Source organism: Drosophila teissieri, chromosome 3L (assembly GCF_016746235.2).
Source record: "Drosophila teissieri strain GT53w chromosome 3L, Prin_Dtei_1.1, whole genome shotgun sequence".
Lineage (NCBI taxonomy): Eukaryota > Metazoa > Arthropoda > Insecta > Diptera > Drosophilidae > Drosophila > Drosophila teissieri.
Window position 1 is genome coordinate 17,252,501 of NC_053031.1, and position 21,891 is coordinate 17,274,391.

General features: G+C 45.7%; 5 protein-coding genes across 16 annotated transcripts in view; 3 read left to right on the forward strand and 2 right to left on the reverse strand.

Annotated features, from left to right (window-relative positions):
• Positions 1-6: 6 nt before the first annotated feature.
• On the forward strand, positions 7-637 carry LOC122617912. The gene has a single exon (XM_043793958.1). It carries the CDS (start codon positions 10-12, stop codon positions 601-603), a length of 594 nt encoding a protein of 197 aa, XP_043649893.1. The 5' UTR covers positions 7-9; the 3' UTR covers positions 604-637.
• A 3,039-nt stretch (positions 638-3,676) lies between these two features.
• Positions 3,677-10,435, forward strand: LOC122617569. 4 transcript variants are annotated; one of them, XM_043793478.1, is made up of 4 exons: positions 3,677-3,691; positions 5,566-5,633; positions 9,239-9,927; positions 9,993-10,435. In XM_043793478.1, exons 1-4 carry the CDS (start codon positions 3,677-3,679, stop codon positions 10,433-10,435), a joined length of 1,215 nt encoding a protein of 404 aa, XP_043649413.1. The 4 variants fall into 4 exon arrangements, with proteins under 4 accessions (XP_043649413.1, XP_043649414.1, XP_043649415.1 ...); XM_043793479.1 differs by having other exon boundaries at positions 9,242-9,927; XM_043793480.1 differs by lacking the exons at positions 9,239-9,927; positions 9,993-10,435 and adding an exon at positions 7,976-8,840.
• Positions 10,436-13,230: 2,795 nt separating this feature from the next.
• On the forward strand, positions 13,231-14,356 carry LOC122616749. The gene is made up of 2 exons (XM_043792305.1): positions 13,231-14,197; positions 14,259-14,356. Exons 1-2 carry the CDS (start codon positions 13,231-13,233, stop codon positions 14,354-14,356), a joined length of 1,065 nt encoding a protein of 354 aa, XP_043648240.1.
• An 820-nt stretch (positions 14,357-15,176) lies between these two features.
• On the reverse strand, positions 15,177-15,731 carry LOC122616754. The gene has a single exon (XM_043792307.1). The coding sequence runs from the start codon at positions 15,729-15,731 to the stop codon at positions 15,177-15,179; it is 555 nt and encodes a 184-aa protein (XP_043648242.1).
• A 900-nt stretch (positions 15,732-16,631) lies between these two features.
• LOC122617270 (four and a half LIM domains protein 2) overlaps positions 16,632-21,891 on the reverse strand; it is a 58,342-nt gene continuing 53,082 nt past the window's right edge. For 6 of the 9 annotated variants that reach the window (XM_043793041.1, XM_043793042.1, XM_043793044.1 and 3 more), the window contains 3 exons: positions 17,882-18,051; positions 17,628-17,814; positions 16,632-17,562 (listed from right to left, as the gene is read on the reverse strand). In XM_043793041.1, coding sequence (XP_043648976.1) covers positions 17,405-17,562; positions 17,628-17,814; positions 17,882-18,051 — 515 coding nt within the window. In that variant the 3' untranslated portion in view covers positions 16,632-17,404. Of the gene's footprint in view, positions 17,563-17,627; positions 17,815-17,881; positions 18,052-19,243; positions 20,229-21,891 lie in introns of those variants that run through there. The other 3 variants (XM_043793047.1, XM_043793049.1, XM_043793048.1) reach the window with 3 other exon arrangements.

Below are 21,891 nucleotides of genomic sequence, written 5' to 3' on the forward strand. Positions count from 1 at the left end.
TTAATCGAGATGCTGGTGCTTGGGATTGCATTGCTGGCAGTTTCCTGTGCTCAAGGAGCGCAAGTGTATATGCAGTTCAATGGACAAGGGTACTCCTACAACACGGATGGCGATAGATTGGACAGGAGTGTCGTTTCCCCCAGCTTTGGGGCATCTTCCCTGGATTCCTTTGGGCCATTGAACTTTGTGCAGCAGGCCTTGAGGACAAGGCACAGCCCACTTCCCAGGATTTCCTACAATGCACAGGATAATCTGGCAGATGCAACTTCCTTGCTGAGTAGGGGCTATCAAGTAGCACCGACCAATCAACTGAAGCCGCTGCAAAGCCACCGAAACTTTGATTTCAGCACCGACCAGATGTCGCATGCCCAGCACACCGATGAGGCGGGAAATGTGATGGGCAAGTACTCCTACTACGATGAGGCTGGCTACCATGAGCTGAGCTACAAGGCGGGCGCCGGCATCGGATTCGTGGTCATGGGTGGCAATTTGGCCAAGGCCACCGCTGCTGAACCGCACTCGGAAATAGAAATCGGAAACGGAATCCAAACAAATGCCTTGACAAGCCTGCAAGAGTTGCATAAATATCGTGGCTACACGTAAATAAAATACATTAGCTGAAACTATTGCTCGTTCTACTTGGGTGTTTTTCGTTATTTACTGGAACTCTTTCGAGATCTGACAGTGTCACCTGTCGTGTTTGACACCTACGTGATCGGGGATCTGAGCTGCAAACGTATGTCTAAGAATGAGTGACAGGTATAACGACAGAGTTCATTCAAATAAAGGGTTGCTTCTTTAAAAATAAACAACAATTAAACATTATAGAGAACTCTGCATTTCACACCTTTTTTGTTACAACCACATAATACAACCACATAAATGCCTTTCCAAATATATATAAATTGTTGTCATTGAAAAACTTGGATCATGATTCCATGTTAAGCAAGCAAATTGCTTTAATCTATAAATCTTTAAAGCGATTATCGCATCAATACCAGATTTACTGGTCTGTATGTACATACATTCGTTTTTATCCTTTTACAATAAAAAGGTTTGCATAAAGTAGATAAGGGTAAACATTGTCAGTTTCAGATCGTAAATGATTGTAAGAGCTTTAATTGCTTGTGGCGCGTGCCTTGGCCCGATACAAGTGCGGCGATTTATGCATGTTATAAACCCTAATTGATTTTCCGATCATAAAAATGGTTATTTGGTCGCACAAAGTCATTTTACAAATGGACAGTGCATCCCAAAGCCAAATTGAGTCAGCTCGGTGGCTTATTCACTTTTGTTTGGGTAATTTCATGTCGGAACGGGACCAATATAATACAGCATTTGAAATGTTCGACGCGTGCGCGCACTTGCCAAATAATTTGAATCGAACGGAAAGCCTTGGCGCTCACCGCGTGGCCTAAATAAAATATATTTCTGGCCGCGCGAAGACAAGAAAAGCCCAAAAGCCCAAAAGCAATAATAATATGCATATTTGCCAAAACAAAAAGTTATTACATGGGCCAGTTTGACCGAAAGTTTCACTGCCACAATTAAGTTTAATGTCAAGAGATCTAAGCTAGTGATTTCCCTGAAACAAGTTCCTACGCACTCGAAAACTTTCTTCGCCGATTGCACTGAAAGAACGTACAGAAAAGCACTAAAAAGCTTGCTGCTTACCACTGACATAGATTCTATTTGGCCGGGCCGGGTATAGGGTTTGTATGGCTGAAATGGCCACGTTCCCAGCGTAGAAATCAATGGCTCACCTGGGAAGTAGCTTAGGTGCATAATTGGGTTAGCGTAGCAGCAGAACGGCCTGCATTGAAACCACAAATTACTGGGGCTCCGGCTCTCCCAGGTGCCAGTTAGCTGTTTCTGTTTCTACTTCGGTGTCTGTTTATTTTCCCCCTCATAAACAACGGTTTGGGCTGGGACTCCTCGCCGAAGGTCAGACTTAATTCGCCCGGGCCTAGGCAACGACATCCCACTAGCAGTCCCGTTTCGTCTGCATTTATAAATAGGCCCCAAGGTCTCTGGGTCTTGGGTCTTCAACTCCTCGACTCGCTCTTCGGCTGCTTGGATTTCTGCTGGGGTTCGATTTATCGCCTTTTGATTGCTGCATTCCAATTGTGGATCAAGTGGTGCGTGTGGCGCATTCGGGCCTTACAACGTGTTGCTGCTAATTTCGTATGCTCCCTTCGGCGCTGCACACTCGAAACCATAAATCTTGTGGCAATTTTATTGATGCCTGCGTGTGCCACAAAGGTCGACCCCCCGTTCGATGCTGGTTAATCAGGCAATATGCATTATTGCTGCTTGTACTGCGGAGTCAGTAGCTGAGTAGCTGGCTGCTTGGGGCATAAAAACCAATAAAAGAATAAATTGCAGTTGGATCACAGCAAAGTTAATCAGCAAATTAATGGTTCTGGGCTGATAAAGACTTTGGGCTGCCAAGAAAACAAATGACTTAAGGCACGAACCTGAAATCAATTTCTCTGATTTCAGACATTTGTTATTTATGATTATCGATCAAAAATGGCCCGAAGCAATGTCTTAATCCTGACATCTGTTGATACCCGAGAAGTGTGAGAAGTCTTCACGCCGAAGTGATTGTCAAATCAGAAAAAGAACACGACTCTTGAGTCACTTTGTGCGAAAGTTCCTAACGAGTTTCAGGCCAACATTTTAATTGAATCGCCCGGCAACCAATCGATTCATTCATCACGGTAAGTCCCTTACCATTTTGGCTTATGTCATGTTTTGGGCCCGTTCCGAGCTGATTACCTCTCCACTTCCCACACGCATTTCGCTTCTATTCCCGTGGCTCACTCCACTTGTAATGGCCAGTCACTTCGCTCCTGTCCCGTCACACTCAGTCAAGCCAATAAACGGCCAATTAATCAAAGTCAGCGCTGTGATTCTGGGTTCTAGCTAGGTGCTAGGTTGCGAAACAGTAGTCCGAAGAAGCGCCTGTCAGCACATCTAATCACATGCCTGGGAAATATCTGACAATATGTTAGGCAAACTATTCGCCTAACCCAAGGGACCGGGCAAGATTTCGATCTGCGAAATCCTAGAGTTGTGAGCCTGCATATCAATTGGAGTTGTGTACCCTGGAGCTGGCAACCAAATCCCACAGATCCACGCCCCCAGATAAAAGCCAGGCCAAGGCGCTCGACTACGTGCTAGCGGACTAGCGGACTTAGCGGACTTCTCTTCGGCTCTCTCTTCTGCCCAAGCCCCAGTTCTCTTACACCTGATCGGGCCCTGTTTTCTTGGCCATTTCTTTCGCTTCGTCGTTTGCATCGCTAATGGAAATGTTATAAACAGACGCGCTGGGCCCGGCCAGCACTCAGTTCATCTTCAGACGTCGCCTGGCTCGCTGGCTCTTGGTTCTTGGTAGGAGTTTCATTTCCAGACCCTATTTATTGTGCGCGACAAAATAAAAAGAATGAAAACCAACGGAACCTGAAACAATCGTAAATTGAAAGCTCAGCAGGATTGGTTTTTTAGTGCTTTTAGTGTGTGTGATTTTGCCGCGTGATAACCCAGAGTGCCACTCATCCCGTTTCTCGTTTGCAGTTCAAGGATATATTGTCAAGGCGAGGATTGGTCAACGCCACGAGCACCAAGAACTTACTGAAATATCAGAAACCATTCACCAGAACTCCGCGTTAAAATGCGCTTCCTTGTTGTAAGTCAAACCGAATGAAAAAGAAAATTAAAATATCAAGACTTCTCTCAACATTTTGGGAATACAAAACGAAACTAGTTTATACCTGACCGCAATTAATCATTTATTGCTCTGTGCCGCCGCTGAACTCATTAACTCGTCAACTGGCCCAAGTTCGTGCCTTAAGTCTTTTGTTTCTTTCACTTCTGAATTGCCACTAACTTTCACTAAGCGACTTTTTTGATTCTTGGCTTGGTTCTTGGCCGTTTTGGTCGCCTTAATTAGCCTTAATTATGCTCTGAGCCATATGCAAATATTAATAGGATGGCTAAAATCTTTCCGGGCATTATAATAATCAGAAACCAATTTATATGCTAAGAACTCTTTTGGAGAATCTTTTCATATTACTGCAAAAGGTTAAGACCTCTTTGTGCCAGTTCTTGTTTACTTAGTAAAGGTGTTTCAAAAGGGCTAATTCATCTGAAAAGTGAAACCCTTTTGTCCATCCCATTGGAACGTGACAAAATTCTAGCCGCACCCCAATTTAAAAAGTGAGAATTAGTCATTCAAACCAAGGGAGTATTGTTCCTTGCATTATTCATATTCCCATTAAGAGAAGCATTCCCTTAATAGTCAAAACTCAACAGCGCCTGTGCCATAAGCAACAATACCATTCAATTATAACCATAACCAATACAACCATTTGTTTTAAAAGCCCAAAAAATAATTATGACTCGGGGAACATAAAATTAATATGCCGCAAACGTATAAAAATCATGCGTGGGCTAACAAAAGGTAATATAAGTCGTCTGCCTCCCTGCTAACTGCCAAACAATCGACCACATTTGTGTGGGGTTCTTAACTATAAGTGCATTGGTTTGTTTTCGAGTTTGTGATCGTTTCGATAGTGGTTCATAAATTAATCAATTTATGAGTATAGACAGTTAGCCACACGTCCCAAGTCCATCAATCCCTGTCCAATTAGCTTCATGGGAATTGCTCTGGAATATCATTTGAGACCAAAAGACACCTGATCGCATGCGAAGAACAGGAGACGGACCCATTGATATCTTGTTCGAGAACATAAAATGCTGCGCTTAAACTTTGCATTCGAGCCATTAACCCAGTTTATTTTTGGACAAGGCACACCCAATACACGGGGTCGAATCGGTATCGTTATGGGAGGGCAATATAATAAATAAGGCGATACTCACAAAAGAAAGCAGACAGAAATACATCTTACTGCCTGGGGGGATGCAAGAGATCTTGCAAATCAATGGCAACCAGGTTCGACAGCCTCTGTGCCAGAATCTCTTCTCTCGAGTTACGTTTCGGCCCCGAAATCGTAACAGCCGCCTAGAGGCTCAGGTCAATGACACAACACGAGCCTCGACTTCAGATCCAGCTTTGGCTTTGGCTTTAACTTTGGCGTTGGCTCTGGCGTTGGCTTGGGCTCTGACTTTGGCTTTGGTCTCAGTTCCTCTCGGCTTTGTGACATTTCGGCGGTGATAGATGGGCGTGCGGGCTGGTCGTTTCCACCGGCTAACGGTTGCGTCAATATTGACTTTGCCAAAGATGTGGAGAGCCGGCGAGAGTGAGTCAAATATTTGCCGATCGTGAGGTTCTTGACAATCGTGTTCGGGGGAAAATTGGGCGAGTACTTAAGCCGTTCCTTGCCACCTGGCTCTCACTTTTCGGCTTAGCGTTCAGCGGCGTAAGAAATTATGCAAATGCGCTGGAGGAGCAGGGAAAGAGACTTTCGCGAGGGACTTGACCGCATTCCATACGCGCGACTTTTGTATCCATTACGACATCGGAATACAGACACCCTATCTAACCATCTAACCGGAGTAAATCGTTGATCATTCATCCATTGTCACACATTTGTCTTTCAGCTCTCAGCACTGCTTCTGGCCTCTTTGGCTCTTGGCCAGGCCCAACAGCCCGGTGGACTGGCCGTCGAGTAAGTAGATTAGTTGCTAGTTACCAGTTATCCAGACCTAAGACCCCAAATAACTATGAATGCCTTGCCTGCCAATGTGACTGTGTCAACGCTAATGCTCATTCCAAGTAGAAGTTGATGCGCCTGCCTAGAACTATGTGACTAAACCCAAAAGCCCAGACTTGTGACTAACCCCAATACTCATTGTCCTCCACCCAACCATACATTCCCTGCACTAGCAACTAAAAGCAAACTCCACCAACAGAGAGACAGACCAAACAAACCCCACCTTTCGTTTGCAGAATTCAGAAGCAGCGACTGATCAAATTTCCCGAAGACTTTGAGCCCAATGCGGCCACTCCGTCCTCGGAAAAGGCGGACGAGGCCAAGCGCATCCTCGAGCAGATAGCCAAGGTTAACGAGGCCTTTGGCTACGTGAAGAAGCAGCCGGAGCAGCCCAAGCTGCCGCCGATCCTTGATTCCAGTCAATACCTGTTCCCCAAGCCCGCCCATCAGCCGTTCCACGCCCATCAGCACCACTTCTCGGGCAGTAATGGCCAGACCTTGCTAGAACCCTCCATTAGGGCGGTGAAACTCACCAGGAATGTGGCGGGCAGCTTCAATGTGCCTCCCAGATTGCGCCAGGCCATTGAGAGCTCCTCCCAGGAGGAGAAGAAAGCCCAGCTCTACTTCCGACCCAACCAGGTGGAGGTACCGAAGCCCAGTTCCCAGCAAGAAGCTCAGCAGCTGCCCGCCCACTTTGTGGTGCCCGTGCACCTGTACAAGCTCAACAAGGAGGAGTACCTCAAGGAGCACGCCTCGCAGGAATACAAGATAAAGGGCTACAAAATCATAGGCGATGTGGACAGCTTCTATGGCAAGGCGAAAGCTGGACGAAAACAGGGCAAGACGACGCCCAAGTACCACCTGTTCTTCCTGCCCCGAGAACTGGCCCTCAATGAAGATGGCACCCCAAAGAGGGGAAATTCCACCACCATAGGCACCACCACCACAAAGGCTCCTGCGCCCGTGAACTTCAAGGAATACCGGCTGGACTCCCGCGAGAAGCCCGTGCATAAGCCGCAGAAGATTCAGCCCAGCTTGGCACCGGAATTCAACTCTTTGAACAGAAAGAAGGTTGCTTCCACAGCGAAGCCCATTCGCTTGAGTGGAAAGGAAGCCGAACAGCAAACATACCAGGGATCCTCCTCCTTGGGTTCCTCCTCCTTGGGATCCTCCTCTCTTAATATCAAGGCGACTTCTGCTCCCGTATTGTTGAGTTCTACTTTACCACCATCTGGAGGCTTACTGCCGAATCGGAATCGCTTAAGTCCCTTCCGCATGCCCGGCATGAATATAGCCGATATGCAGAATCAGACCTCGGCGGCCATCAAGAATGCCTTCCAAAACATTTTCAAGCTGCCCTTCCGACCTCCAATGGCGGCCACGACTGCACAAGGTCCTGTGATTGTTGGCAATGCTCCCCTGAAGAACCACTCCATCGATTCGGAGGATTATAGATGGGAGGATGAGAACGAAGGCGCCGGCGATGGGATGGCAGATGATGTGGATACCATTGAGAACACCGCCGCGGAACTGGACAACAGTGCCTCCTCAGAGAAGCACCTGTTTGCCCACAAGGCCCACCACCTGATGCACACTGTGGGCCAGGTGGCCACCGCCCAGCAAAGCACCCAAAAGCAGGCATTGCGCGAAGGAGGCATCATCATCCAGCGGCTGAAGGTGCGCAGGGGCGGCATCGCTATCGCAGGACCCGGGGGCGTGGCCACGGCGGGCAGTGGAGGCACGGCGATTGTTGGTCCCGGGGGCTATGCCCTCACCCATCCACGCAGTCTCACCATCGCCGGTCCCGGGGCCAAGGTGATCTCCATACCGGCGAATGTGGACCTGCAAGATGCCCTGGCACGCACCGATCTGGAGACGAGAAGTTTTCCGCGAGAGGGAAAGGTGGTTGCCACAGGACCAACGGTCTACTATGCGCCACCCACGGGCACGACAACCATGGAGGAGGATCAGGGAGCGGGGCTGGAGGCGGGCCAGTTCGAGGCTTAACCCCCATAGCTAGTACTTAGCACTTTTAGTTAGGATCCGTAGTTGGTATTGTCTAGTGTTCTAATAAATATTTGTATTTCGTAAATGTTTGGGCTTTTGCTTTCATCGTGTACATAGTACTTGTAAATATCATCCACATTAATCCTCACTTATTCCGCATGCTAATAACGCGACCCAGTTTAACCCCTCGAATTATTGCTGTAAATATTATTCGACTAACCAGCGGCTCTCTTCATAATTCCCTCTATCCCACTATCCAAAAACTAAACCAAAAACAATCCTAACTCAAGTGCCTACTGGCGCACCACCAACATCGAGGCCTGGCCACCAGCAGCACCCGTTGCAGAGAAGTCCGGAAAACTAATTGCAGCAGCTGCTCCGGCCCAGCACCTCGCGCCCTATGTAGCCTATCAACCCGTGCTGCTCAGTGCCCCCTACTACGCCGCCTACAACCTGCCTCTGGCCTATGTGGTGCAACCCACCATAGCCGGTGCCACAACCACCAGCACCAGTCCCACCACCAGCACCACAACTCGCACCACAACTGGCAGACCAGAAAGCTTAGCCGAGGACAGCTCCGGCGAGTTGGAGAAACCAGAAAAGCTACAGGTTCTGCCGGCAGAGAAGACCCGAACCACTGGGGATCTGAAGAGCGATGTGGGTCTCCGCTCAGCGGTCAGCAAAATAAACCCCGAGTATGTGATCGAGGAGATTGTTCCGGTGCCGGGCAAGCTGGTGATCTCCACTTCTGGGTCACCCCGCTCCGCCAAGCAGCAGTCGAAGAAGGCGACTGGCCCGCAGAAACTGAGGAAGCAGGCGGGCGGAAGAGTGCCCTTGAAGGTTGAGGCCACCGGAAAGACCAGCACAAGTTCGGGCAACTTTCCGCAGATTCCCTTTGGAAACTACTTCCTGCCCTACAGACCGGAGCAGGCTCAGGCGATCCAGGGACGCAAGCAGGCTGCTCTCATCCTGGAACCCCATTCCAAGGCGGTGGTTGGTAATGGTGGCACCGCCATATCCACGCCCATTTCCAAGGCGTATCTAAAGAAGGGCGTGCCCACAAACGTTTACTTCAATCCCGAATCCGTGGCCATAGCAGGTGTGGGTGGCAAGGCGCATGCTACGGCGGATCTGGAACTGGATTTGTTCACGTAAAGGAGGAATGATTTCACCTAATGCTCAATTTCATTACCTGATTTCTTAGCACTATTTCGAAAGTCATTTGGCCAGAAAATTATCCTAAGAAATCGGTGGCTGAAAGTGGGCTCCATCGTAGTTTATCCAAGTGAATCTAAGTGGTAGTTCCTCCTCCCAACTGACCTACGTTCCTATGTTAAGAACAGAGGCCTAAACTAATGTGTCATTTCCTAGATTGTAAATAAAGTAAACCGTAAACTGTACAGCTTTCGCCTTGGGTCATATAGTAGTCCGCTATTTCCATGTAGATATTCCAACGCTTTTCTAAATCCCCGCTTCATCCAGGCAACACCCCCACTCCACTTCTCACACACACCCAACACACACTCTCTATAACCAAATCTAACCCCGCAAAGCAGACACAGATCGAGGTCGGCTCCGCTGGTCTTCGAGGAGCATCCTTACTACGGAGGATTGAGGGGTCAGCTTCTCCAGCTGCGTCCGCAGCGGGACGGCAGTGTGGGCAGCTTCATCCTGCAGCGCCAGCAGCCGCAGGTGCGGGCTGTGCCCAGGGACTCCGATGACACTGTCACTATTACGGCGGCCAGCATCTCGGCGGTGGCCGATGCTAGTGGAGCCTCTAGCTCCAGCAGCTCGATCTCAGCCAGCGCCAGTGACTTCAATCGGATTCAGTCGGCCGCCGCTCGGTTGGTTGCCATTCAGGAGTTGGCCAAGCGCAAGGGTTCCTTCAGCGAGGAGGACAACAAGATCTATGCCAGCAGCCTGCTGGAACTGGGCCAGGCTGCCCAGAGCTTGGCCCTGCTCCAGCAAACCGGACAGATTAAGGACTTCAGTGTGTTGCTGCAGCCGGAAATGTTCGGCAATCCTCAGAAGCAGCCAGCCAACTTTGGCCTGGAGGCCACCAACAATCCGGCGGACCAGAAGATCGACGAACAGAAGCTGGACGAGGTCACCGAGCAGCAGTTCTCGCCGGATGAGCAGTTCCTGCCACCCAACAACGAGGATCCCTATGAGGATGTCAACGATAGTGTGTCCGTTATGGCTCCCAAGAAAGATGCCGCCGTGGCTGAGGCAAAACCAGTGGGTAAGTTCTTTGAGGAAGCGAGTTCACTCTTTCTTTATTTCTAATACCACCTAACCCCCTTCTAGGTCTCTCGATTGCCGGTGAAGGTGGAGTGGCCTCCTCAAAGCCGAATGCCGTTGCTCTTTCAGGCCGGAATGGATTGGCCGTAGCTTCGCCCAAGGCCACAGCCATTGCCGGAGTTTCGCCCGAGGAGGCAGCTGCCTTCAGCATTTCATTGCCCACCCGGAATCAACTGGTGATCAAGAGTCCCAATTTGGCATCGGAGAAGGCCAGCGATGACTATGACTATAATGATGTACCTTTGACTATTGCCCGATTCCCTCTGACCCGGGAAACGCCTCAGCAAATAGTCCCGATTCGCATCTCTGGAGGGGATTCCCTGGTGGAAAGGTGGCGCACCGCCATCGCAGAGGATTACGCAGCCAGGCAGGCGCTGACCAAGGCGGCCATGCCACATCCCACACCCTTCATCCGCATGGCTCCCAAACGGCGTCTTCACTCCGAATAGGAATAATGCTGTAGGATTGGATGGAAGAGCTTGATTGGATTGGATTGGACCAGATCGCAATGAGATTCATAGTTTACTTTAAGCAACATTTTTTGTGTGCCAGCTCCCAGATTGCCAATAAAATATGTCTATTTAAATGAAATTATTTGGGATCATTACAAGCCTATTTCTTAGTAGTAGTAGTAGTAGTATCTGTAAGTGAATATTATCTTATTTAGGCAAGCCTAAAAGTTCCAGAAATCAGCTAATAGAGAACTCATTTAACTAAGTCAATGTTGGTTCGACAACAATTTATTCAAAAGTTAGTTACTTTGATGTAAAATATTAGGCATGAAAATAGCTTGCAAAGGATCGTTATGTTTCCATAATGGTTCGGTCTTTAAGACGAACGGCACAAGGAACTGGAGTTTTCTATACCCTGTTATCCGACACTCGAATCAGAGATCGCAAATAGCCATTCAGGATCACGTGAAGACTGTGACAGAGAGCCACGCAACGCATCTAATTGCTGAGGGAAGTGCATAGAGTTTATAAGGAAAATACTTTTATTTATGCGATTGCGCACAGCGCATTGAAAATCTCAGGCGAACTGAACGCGAGCATGTGCAAATCTTGATTAATCTTTTCCGCCAGGGCAGGCAACATGAAAATAAATTATCTAAGCGGGCAGCGGTTGGAGGGGCGGTCGGCAGGAAGAAACACATTCAATTTGCACCTGAACCAGTTGGCTGCATCTACCACTTACCATCTCCCAGCCGAGTACCTTTGGCCGTCAATGCGGCTTCAATGCGATCGCCATGCCATGCTTGACTTCTATTACGCGGCAGGTTTAACAAACTTGATAGGCCCAGAACTTGGCCGGGGATGAGGCCAGGACGGCATCTCCGTTGACCATCTGCCATCTGCAATCTGCAAGCGAACCTGAAACCAGAATGTATCTGGCCAGCCAGCCAGCTTTGTTGGCTATTCAGGCTTCTTTTGGCCAGCGAACGACCCGGTTCCCCCTTCGGCTTTCCTGCGGGAAGCTGCGCATTTCCAGTTCCATCAGGTCTTCGCTTCTTCGCTTCTTCAGCTCTTTGTTCTTGGGATAGGTCAGGGTAAGGGGTCTGTGGTCGCACATTATAAAAGCCCATGGCCGAGCAGCATTGGCCACCAGTTTCCTTGAGGTGGTCGCCGTGTTAACACTGAAGACTGAAGACTGAGCCCGTTCATCGCACTGCCATTGTGTTCAGACAGACTAGTGATAATTTAGATTCTTCTCGAGCGGATTGCGGATCGTGTGGCCACAAGAGAACTCCATCTCCATCTCCATCAAACTACCTGCCTAGATTTGGGAAAGTCGTGAAAGGCCATCATCAACTACTGAAAAGTAAGTCTGACCCCCATTTGCGTTTATGCTCGGCTTATTTCAGATAGTGTGCTTAATTCAATCTCGTTTTGCTCTGGCCTTAAATCCCTTTTATGGGGCCAAAAATTAATATGTTCATTAAGCTACTAAGTTAGAGGCTGGGTCAAGACATAGAATCGGATAGAGAAAGCGAATTTATCCGAATTATGGGTTTAAAAAATCATTTCATATTTCTAATAGAGTACAATTTTAATAAGAAGAGAACTAAGGATATATTTAAATGTTAGTATATTAAAATTGAATTTTAAGAATAAACAAAACCACTTATTGTTGCAGAGTTTCAATTGAAGCGCAAAGAAAGAAAAATAAGTTCAGTATCTATAATTAGAACTATTATTTTATAGAAAAACGTATATAGTCCTTTTTTTTTAATTTCGAACGGTTGGCTTTATATTGTTATTAATGAAAACTGAATAAACCCAAGAAGAATTTCACTTACTAACAAATTAAATTATATTTCCTTATTTAATGAATATGGTTTAATATTGTATAATCACATTTGAAGTATTTTATGTAATTATTATTCCTTCCTGCGATATTACCAGCTTGCATCACATTCTTTTTTTACCCACAAACAAAAGACTTAAGCGGCGAACTTGGCAAGTACCACACAAAGAACAACTTTAAATGGAAGGGGAGGGAACGACGAATACGAACTTGACTATCAAGTACCGATTTAAGCCATAAAGCTGCTTGCAGTCATTAGCTAGTATCTACACTAGAAGTGCTGGGCGAAGAAGTACCAATGGCCTGGCCAATCAATTGCAAACCGGTTGATAGTCCCTCGATCCATGCAAGTACGAGGAGCATCCTGTCCGACCAGGCAACATGCAATTACACACGGACACACACCGATGCGCAGAATAACGTTAAATTTAGAATGGACTTTGGTGCGGTGGCAGGAGAGCGTCTATAAATAGACCATCGGCTAGACCCGTTTGCTGCACTTGGGGTAGGAAGATAATACTATACAGTCGGGACTCTTGAACCCTGAAGTATTGTGTAAATGCAACTGACTTGCATACACGTACTGGCATAATTATGACCAACTAAACATACTAAGGCTATGAAGATTTGCTCGGTAATAACGCATGATTAAGTACTATTCTTAACTTGTATGCTTACTTCAATTAGTAACATAACAAAGAACAGGTCAGTTACAAATGTGGTAAATAAAAATGGTATTCTGTTCCTTTGAAATGCAGGTGTTAATGTGAGTTTATATATCCCAAAATATATCTCTTATCTTATATCTTAAGCCCAAGAGAAACTCATATGTGTTGAACTCACAAAAAATCGGCTTTCTTTAATTGTCTCATTACATACGTACTCCTTCAGCTTCTACAATCCCTTACGATCGATTTATAATCCTTAACCACCTTGCAGAATGTTCCTCCTCGCGGCCTTTTGTCTGTCCCTGGCGGCAATTGGCGGTCAGGCCAGGCCACTGGAGCCGACGGCCCAGCACATCGTGATTGTGACTCCGCAGGCGCAGGTTCACCTGGAGCCCGCTCTCCGCTATGTCCACGGACTGTCGCCACTGGCCCGCGTGGCCACTCCGCACCACCATGAGGAGACCATTGTGTATGTGCCTGCTGGAACTGCTGCCCAGGTGGTGCCGGTGGTGGATGCCGTCGGATCTGGCCGTGCTGGCGGTGCTCCGGAGACCAAGCAGTGGGAGAACACAGGCGAGATTGCCAACCAGATCCAGCAGGTTTCCCAGCAGGGCGTCGAGATCGTCAGCGGCCAGGTGAGCGAGGCGGCAGCATCCGCAGCCTCCGCAGGAGCGGGCTTCTTCCCCTCCCTGTTCCCGCCAAGTGGGTCCAAGAAGGAGGAGCAGCTGCAGGGCTTGAAGACGGAGAAGATTGAGCTGATCGAAACGCCGGCCAATACTCAGCCATTGATTGCCACCGAGGCCAGGCACTTCTACCGTCTGCCACAGGTCTACCACACACCGGTGGTGGATGTGGTGCATGGTCCCCTCTACACCTGGCCCATCTCCACGATCCGAGCACGCAGCATCCAGCAGGAACCCGAACTGGAGCTGGCATCTGCCGAAACTGCTCTGAAGCAGACCCTGAAGGCTGAGCAACAGGCTGAGATCAAGCCGGAACCACAGGCCTTGTTGCAGGAACAGCCTCTCCTGAAGGAACAGCCCCTGCCGAAGGAACAGCCCCTGCTGAAGGAACAGCCTCTGCTGAAGGAACAGCCTCTGCTGAAGGAACCGCTTTTGGAGCAGGCTGCTCAGGAGTTGAAGCCCACCATTCCTGATGCTAGCGAGCAGAAGACCGGCCGTCAGCTGGACAACTCTGCCGTTCAGAAGGTCACCGATATTTCCAAGCAGCTGGAGCAATGTAAGTTTCTTTTATTGAACAAACTGAAGTGGATTGACCATGCCATGTTTTTTCACGGCAGCCTCGTCTTCAAAGAAGATTCCCCAGTTCCAGATTGAGCCTGAGTTGGCGATTAAGACTGCAGCAGATGCCTTAAATGCCATGGTGCCGCAGGCCTAGAGCCTCGGCTGGAACCAGAACTCATCTTTGAATCTCATCCATCCCTTGGGCAGCTTTGGTTCTACGACTGATTCTCATCGCTGACTCGGCGCCATGGCGACCGGGTCATGGGGTTCCCCTCATCCACCATCCAACATCCACCCACCAATCGTACATTTAATTACTAACATAGAACACACGCATCCGCCACATTTTCCATTTTCCAGACATTAATTAACAGCAGCGAAACGAGAAAGAGACATTCATTCATAATTATCATCACGAAACGTTCATATTCATCATCATCATTACATATTCATTAACCATAACATTGAAAACGTAAAACAGAACAATAAAAAAGTGAATGTAAAATGTAGAATGCCGGGAGTGGAAATTTGGTTGGGTCGGTTGGGATATGTGAGAAAACGGTTCGAGTTTTTACGACCCTAAACAAGTTATAAAGAAGTTGATATGAAAGAAACAGTTTGAATATGATTCCTTCTTGTCGTGCCAATAATAATTAATTTATTTATTCAAGTACCCAACGTTAAGAAACTTATTTTAGCCATTGATTACGTAATGGCAATGACCCCCAAAAATTCGGCGAAATTCGCAGAGCTTCATGCGCAGACCAGCAACATAAAAATATTGCAACTATTACACGGTTGGGTAAATGAAATCATAAAGTGCCCGATTCACAACGCCGCATACAAAGTAACGCCGATCGTGCCCTGATATTTGCAAATGAGGGTGATATATTTTCAAAAAATATTTTGAGGACGGCACTTTTATTGTCTTACAAAGCTAGGTGAATAAATAAGTAATAATAGAGTGGTGGTGACTAGGCTGTATCATCCCCAACTGTAATGTACGCATCCTGCTCTCCTACTACTATCAGTTCGTCATCGTTCTCGGCTTTTATGGTGGTTACATCCGGGGAATCCTCCGCCGGCTGTGTGGTAAGTTCGATTCGCTGGAATCCACCGGGTTTGCTAGTATCCGTAAAGCGGTAGACCGAAAAATACGTTTGAATGCGCTGGATGATATTCTCCAGGAGGGGCGGAAACTTGTGCTCCACTCCATCTCCATAGATCCTTAGGTTCAGTCGTGTTTCGCTACCGGTATCCGATATTTTTGAGGGATTCGCTTTAAGAGCCTGCAGCACTCCTCGCAGCATTAGCAGGTCCTGTAGATTACTGCCACTCTCATTAGGCGCCCTTCTGAGGATTAGCGATCCATTGGGCTTGAATTCCAGGTAACCGAACTTCTCCGTGTCCATGGGCAGCGCCTGATTCGATCCAACTCCGTTTTTGATCAGCGTCAGTGGGATGATGGCCGCCTGAGGGGCGGTGGTGAAGATCAGCCCCAGTCCCAGCGTCAAGTAGATCAACTGCATAGCGGATGATCGAAGTCTGGAGAAGATCCGCTCTGGCACTGGCCTGTGGGTGCACTAATTTTGGGTTCGCCTTGGCCAACGAACTTATTCCAACTGCTGCGCTTTTTCTCCGCGCTTTACCAGTTTTTGTACGCACTTTGAGTGTAACTGGGCACTGTTTGTATTTGCCTTTGTTCGGTTTGGTTAGGCGTTTGGCTTGATTTGGCTTGGCACATGGCCAATAAGCCCAATCCCAACTTTGAGACGTGCCCTGAGCAATCGCTGCGCTTTGGTTTTGAGTTGTTTCTGCTGTTTGAGTTACCTATTTGCATTTATTTGTCAATTTTCTGTTATATTATTTTTCAACTGGCCCCGAAAGCGATGTGTACTGCCAATATCGCAAGTCGATATTGTCTCATGTAGTGAAAGTGTTATATTCCCTGAAAGTATATGAGAAGGGTTCAACTCACTTATGAGCGAAATGTTTGTCTTGGGTGAGAAATGTACGTATAAAGTTTATCAACTATTTAAGCACTTGAAGGATATATATTGATGGTTCCAACCTGAAATAGCCGATAATCCCTGTAGTTGACTTTGAGGTTTTTAAAAATTAAATGGAAAATTATAAGCTACATTAATTGATAATTGAAAAGCAAAGTAATGTTGAAAACTTTATAGGTCCAGCTTAAAGTCGTGCAGTCATCTTTGTCGCTCAGTCTGGCAACGCTGAAATTTCAATTCTGGTCACCCCAAAAAAATGTTTAATTTCCAACTTTTAATTTTTAAAGTTGAAATAAAATGTACATACCTGTATGGTGTTTCCTAACCAAGCTCCTGCATAGAAACCATTTGTTTTCGTTGATAATTTATTAATTTATTTAGATTGAATTTCATTAAATAGTTAAGGACATTGATATAATGTTGTGTCGCAATTATCATTATTATTTGTGTGTGTATTTAGTGCTTTAAGTAAGCGGAGTCTCTAACATAGCTAAACGGACGAAGGGATCGTAACGAAAATAATATAAACTAAACAATTAAATTGCTAGGACTTGTGTTTAATACACATAATGTACAATGTATCAAACATAAATGGTGTGTGGTTTTTAATACAATAGAACTGTTTAGAACTGAAACCAGCGGTTAGGAAACTTTCATCGCGTTCGACTCGCTCGTCGCTTGGTTAAAACTTAAAATAAATAAATAAACATACATTTTTCAATGTGGCAACAATAGTTACAATTGGATCAGTATTTCATATTGATTTTTTTGGGTTTTTCCATTTTTTTGTTTTGTTGTTTAGTGATTTTGATTTCGTTCTGAAATGCAATTACAAATAATAAGTTTCTATACAATCTGATGTGCTGCTCTACTTGCGTGAAGATAAAGCAAAGTTACCGTAGATTTTAGCTAACTCTATCGACTTGAAGTTTACAAAATTTGATTTGCTTTTGATTTAGTAGGACTCGTCATCTCCAGCTTCAGCTAATTTTCTCATATCTAATGTAATTGTAAGGCATTATCATCTCTTGTATATCGTTTAATACATCTGTGTATATTCCTCTTCATCCTCTTTTCCACTTGTATCCCTCTGATTTGATCCATAATTTCGTTGAATTTGTTTATGGCTAATTTAAGCTTGCTGCTCCACAGCTCTCCACAGCTCTCCCACATCCTGACTCGTGGCAGATGGCTTACATCAGCTTCTGCTTGGCACAATCGGGGCACAGGATATCGGGTCCGTCGGTGATGAAGCCGCGACCCACCAGACTAGCCTTGCAGCTGGCACACACGAAGCAGTCGTGGTGCCAGTGGCGATCCTCAAACGAGATGAAGCGTGTGCCGCCAATGCCTGATAAGAAGGAGAGTTTTCAATCAGATTGCTTTGATATACTGTGTATTCCTTATCATGCTCACCTGTTATGGGCTTCACACAGGCCGTGCAGCGTTTGGCAAACAGCTCGCCGAAGCACTCGGCACAGTAGGGCTTCTCGTCGCGGCTGGTGAATCGCTGGCCAGCTAGCGTGATGTTGCAGTGGGTGCAGGTGAAGCACTCGCGATGCCACGGCTCGTTCTTGTAGGTAACACCTCCCGAGGTGATGACCTGAAAGTTGAATAGCAGTTGATCAGATGATTGCGATGTATACCCATCATTCTTGTCCGTGTATTACCTTATTGCACTTGATGCAGCGCGTGGCGAACTTCTCCTCGTAGCAGCCGGCGCAGTAGATCTCCTGCTCCCGCGGGATGAAGGACTTGGTCCCGATGGCCGTCTTGCAGACGCAGCAGCAGAAGCAGTTCTCGTGCCACTGCCTGGTCTTATACTCCATCTTCTTGGTGCCTGAGGTGAAGCAAACAAAGGAACAGAGCGTGAGAGGAAAAATCAATCCAAGTCGAAATCAATTTCCGCCTTGTTGCGGCCTTGAACCTTGAACTTTGGCAACCCACTAACCCAGCTAACCCGTGTGCTATCAATTCCATCTGGGGAGAACTCAATTTGAAGGCAGCGACAGATTGAGGGCAGAGTCAATCAGTGGATGGAAGACAATCCGTTTCCAATATGGAAGCAAAAGCGTTCCTTCGTTATGTCGGCCAGACATGCAACATCTTTCCCAAAGCGAGGGGTGCCAGTCACGCCTTACCCGATTCTTCCTTTTGGGCTTTAACATTTTCACAATAATTAATGCAGAAATTACGCAAATTTCGGCTAGTCTCGAGACGAAAGCCATTCTCTGCATGATTTAGGGCTATCGCAGTATTAGTAGTCCATATAAACGCTTGAGGACTTTGCTGTCTTCTTGCTTTATTTATTGCGTGCTCGTAATGTTTCTGCCCAAAAATAATCAGACAAAAAAGAGTTGAGGCCAATTTTCCCCGCCTCGAGAAAAAAAGGTCTGCTAGCGCGGGTAATTGAGTGGAAATGTTGACTATGTCGTCTGCAAATTATTCTTTCATTCGCGGTTGCCAAGCAAGACGCTTGTGGAAAGTAAGGGCAAACTAGGGAAGATTCTCTCTGGGAGTTGTGCTAAATTGTCTACGGAAATTCCAGTAAAATGTGTCATGAAATTTCACCTGACTTTATTTTTATTCATTAATAAATTAATATTAAATTATTGTAATATTAAAATGTAATTATTAAAATACAAAAAATATTACTTCATGGCAGACCTGGTATTCATGATTTTAAAATGTGTAAATAAATGTATCTACTTTACCATTTTCGTTTAATACATTCAATTTGAATGGTTGTCTTGCATTATTAAAAATCCAAATTAATAGACCCTAGATTTATAACAGATTATATTAGTTGTCTGGCTTGTGTGAGAGACCGACCCCCTTAAATGGATTCATTACTCATCAGCATCCATCGACGGCGATGACGCTATGGATCTCGCCACCAGCCAGTGGGCGGTTCCTTTCTTCTGGCCAATTTGAATAGTTTTCGGACAATAATATTGATAAATTATGATGTCTTATCCGTTGTTAATTAACATAAGATCGATTTATGAGTGTGTGGACCACGGAAATGTTACCTGCTTTGCTGGCACGCGGATCGCCGAGGCGACAATAGTCGCCCAGCTGGCAATAAAAGTTCCGGTTCTCCTCCACGGCGGAGGCGTTGGGCAGGAACATGCTCAGCACGGCAATGTCCTCGTTGTTATCCTTGGCCTTCTTGATGCGCTCGGCACCAATGGTCTTGGTCTGCAGGTGAAGCCGGGACTTCATTCTCGAACTCAGTACATCCACGTCGGTCATGATCGAGTGCTACCTTTGTATTTCTCGTTCGGATTAGTTCGCGAATGGAAAGTGTACCCAGCTCAATGACTTCAGTTCTGACCTGCCCCTTTCTTCTGAACGAAAAATGCAGTTTGGTTAATGTCATCGCTAAAGTGGGTCACTGCGAGATCGAAGACCGGCTATAAAACTCATTTAGGCTATTCCACACCAACCGGCGAAGAACGCTTATCTCGAAGCGATCTCTGGACTTGGGCAGAAAACAAATTTGGCGACGCCTAGTCTCTCTCTTTTTCACCCATAGATGTGGTATGATCTGAAGGCGTTGCCTCTATGACATCATTTGCCAAATAACAAGTTTCATTTAACTTAGCGAATGCTTATAAATAAAATCCCAAGCCAAATTGGTTATAATGGAAATGAAACAACAACGAGCTATCATGAATCATTAAATAATTAACTTTTTGTAAATACAACAAAACCAAAATTTGTTGAATTTCGTGAACAATTTTTTCTGATTTGGCCGAAGCTGGTCCGCAAATTGAAGCAGGAAATTGTCCAAGCCAGAAGCGCACAGGAAGCTCAGATGGGAATAGAGCAGATTAGAGTGGAATAATAACTATTGAAACCCACACAATTGGGAAGGTGTAGATGGATAGCTAGGAATGTCGGAGATCACCACGGGTAAAAATGGGATAAGAATTGGGCTGATGATGTAAGATTAGCGTCCGGAGAGCGAAAATATAATGATAAATACTGATTTTTAGAAAGAGTTAAGAATTACGAGCTTAAGAGTTGAACAAAGAATTGTAAGTAAGAAATGTATTTTAACAAAAATTATGAAAATAAAGTGAACATGTCACTAGAATGTCAACATATATATTTAGTCAAAAACTTATTCCCTTCTAAAATGTTTAAAATTGTCAAGCAAATATTTATTCTTCTATTAACATGCATTTAAACAATCATAAACCTAGCACAGCTACTTTTGATTGTAAAACTAAGCATTAGTATTTATTTCGCTTAGGGATGTGAAACTTGTCATTTGAGATATGAAAATTAAACAGAGCTGCAAGTTCGATTGCGTGTGTTACTTTAGTAGAGAAATAATAAAATAGCTTCCAATATCAACTATTTATCTCCAATTGGTTCAAACTCAGTTGACCCCACAGTGAGTCCCATCGATATTGGGTTACCAGCCCATAACCGCAGCATTCGTATGGGTTGCTGACGCTCTTTGCGGCCAAACGGTGGGGCATAAACAACGTTTATTTATAGCGACCAGCGTCTAACATAATTATAACTAATTGTGATGGGCTGTCAGCTCCGCAAAGTCCAAAGGCATCGCCCACTGAAAGATTGGAGTCTCAACGGACGCCTACAACAAACGCTGCCGCCGCAGCAATGACGCTCGGATTCCGAGGGTCAAGTGGAGAGGCATTGGGAAATTGAGGCATTGAGACATTGAGGCAGTGATATGTTGACAGGTCGCCGACTGCGAGTGCGACGCCGCTGATTGATGACATTTGCATTGGCCCATTCAGAGTGTCACAGCTCCGAAAATGAAAGTGGACTCCAATCGGATTCGGATTTGGATTCGGATATGTCAGCCCAAGTCCAAACGCCGAGCGAGCCAGAAAGCAAAGCCAAAATGAAACCCTTACTTCGTGCATGGTCTGCATTTTTAATTGCAATTGGAAACCATCAACAGCGCAAATATCGCACACGGAGAGAAATATTTGTATGGTTTTCCAATTTAATATGTGCATGGACTTGCTGAGTATTTGCATTCCAGCTGTTAATTATTAATCAAATATTATAAAGCCGTACGCACTATTAAACTATATAACTCCAAAAGTTAAGAAATTGTTATTTATAAGAAAATAAATAAATACTGAAAGACCGAAATATGATGTTGATCAAGTCTTTACATTTTGTCTAAACAATGCACTAAAAATAAACGTATGCATTCATAAGTTGCTCTTTTAAATTAGAAGATTTCGTTTGCTTATGATTACAATGAGGTTTTGGGTTATCATTATGAAAAGATATAAGAATTATTTGTGCATTGCAAATAGCACTGGAATATTGTATACATATTTTATTAAGATAAAGAATAGAAAGATAAAGATAGAATTAATTTACACAGCATAAAGATCTTCTTTTTGAGCTGTGCATTAAAATGGGATTCATTTAGCGGCCTCCCGCAATATTTGGTTTTCACTGCGAGATCTTTGACTTTGACCCGCCGCAGGGCACAAAAGCTGGCTTAAAAGTCGAGATTTATTGGTCTGTTAGATTCGGAGAAAAGAGAAATTGAATTTGCTTGTTTGCGGGCCGTTGTTTTGATAAGACGAACGGATGACAACGGCTCAGTGGGATCAGCTTTGGCGGTCAAGTATGAGGGATGAGGGAGCTCATGATGGACCTTTAGATAGATAGGATC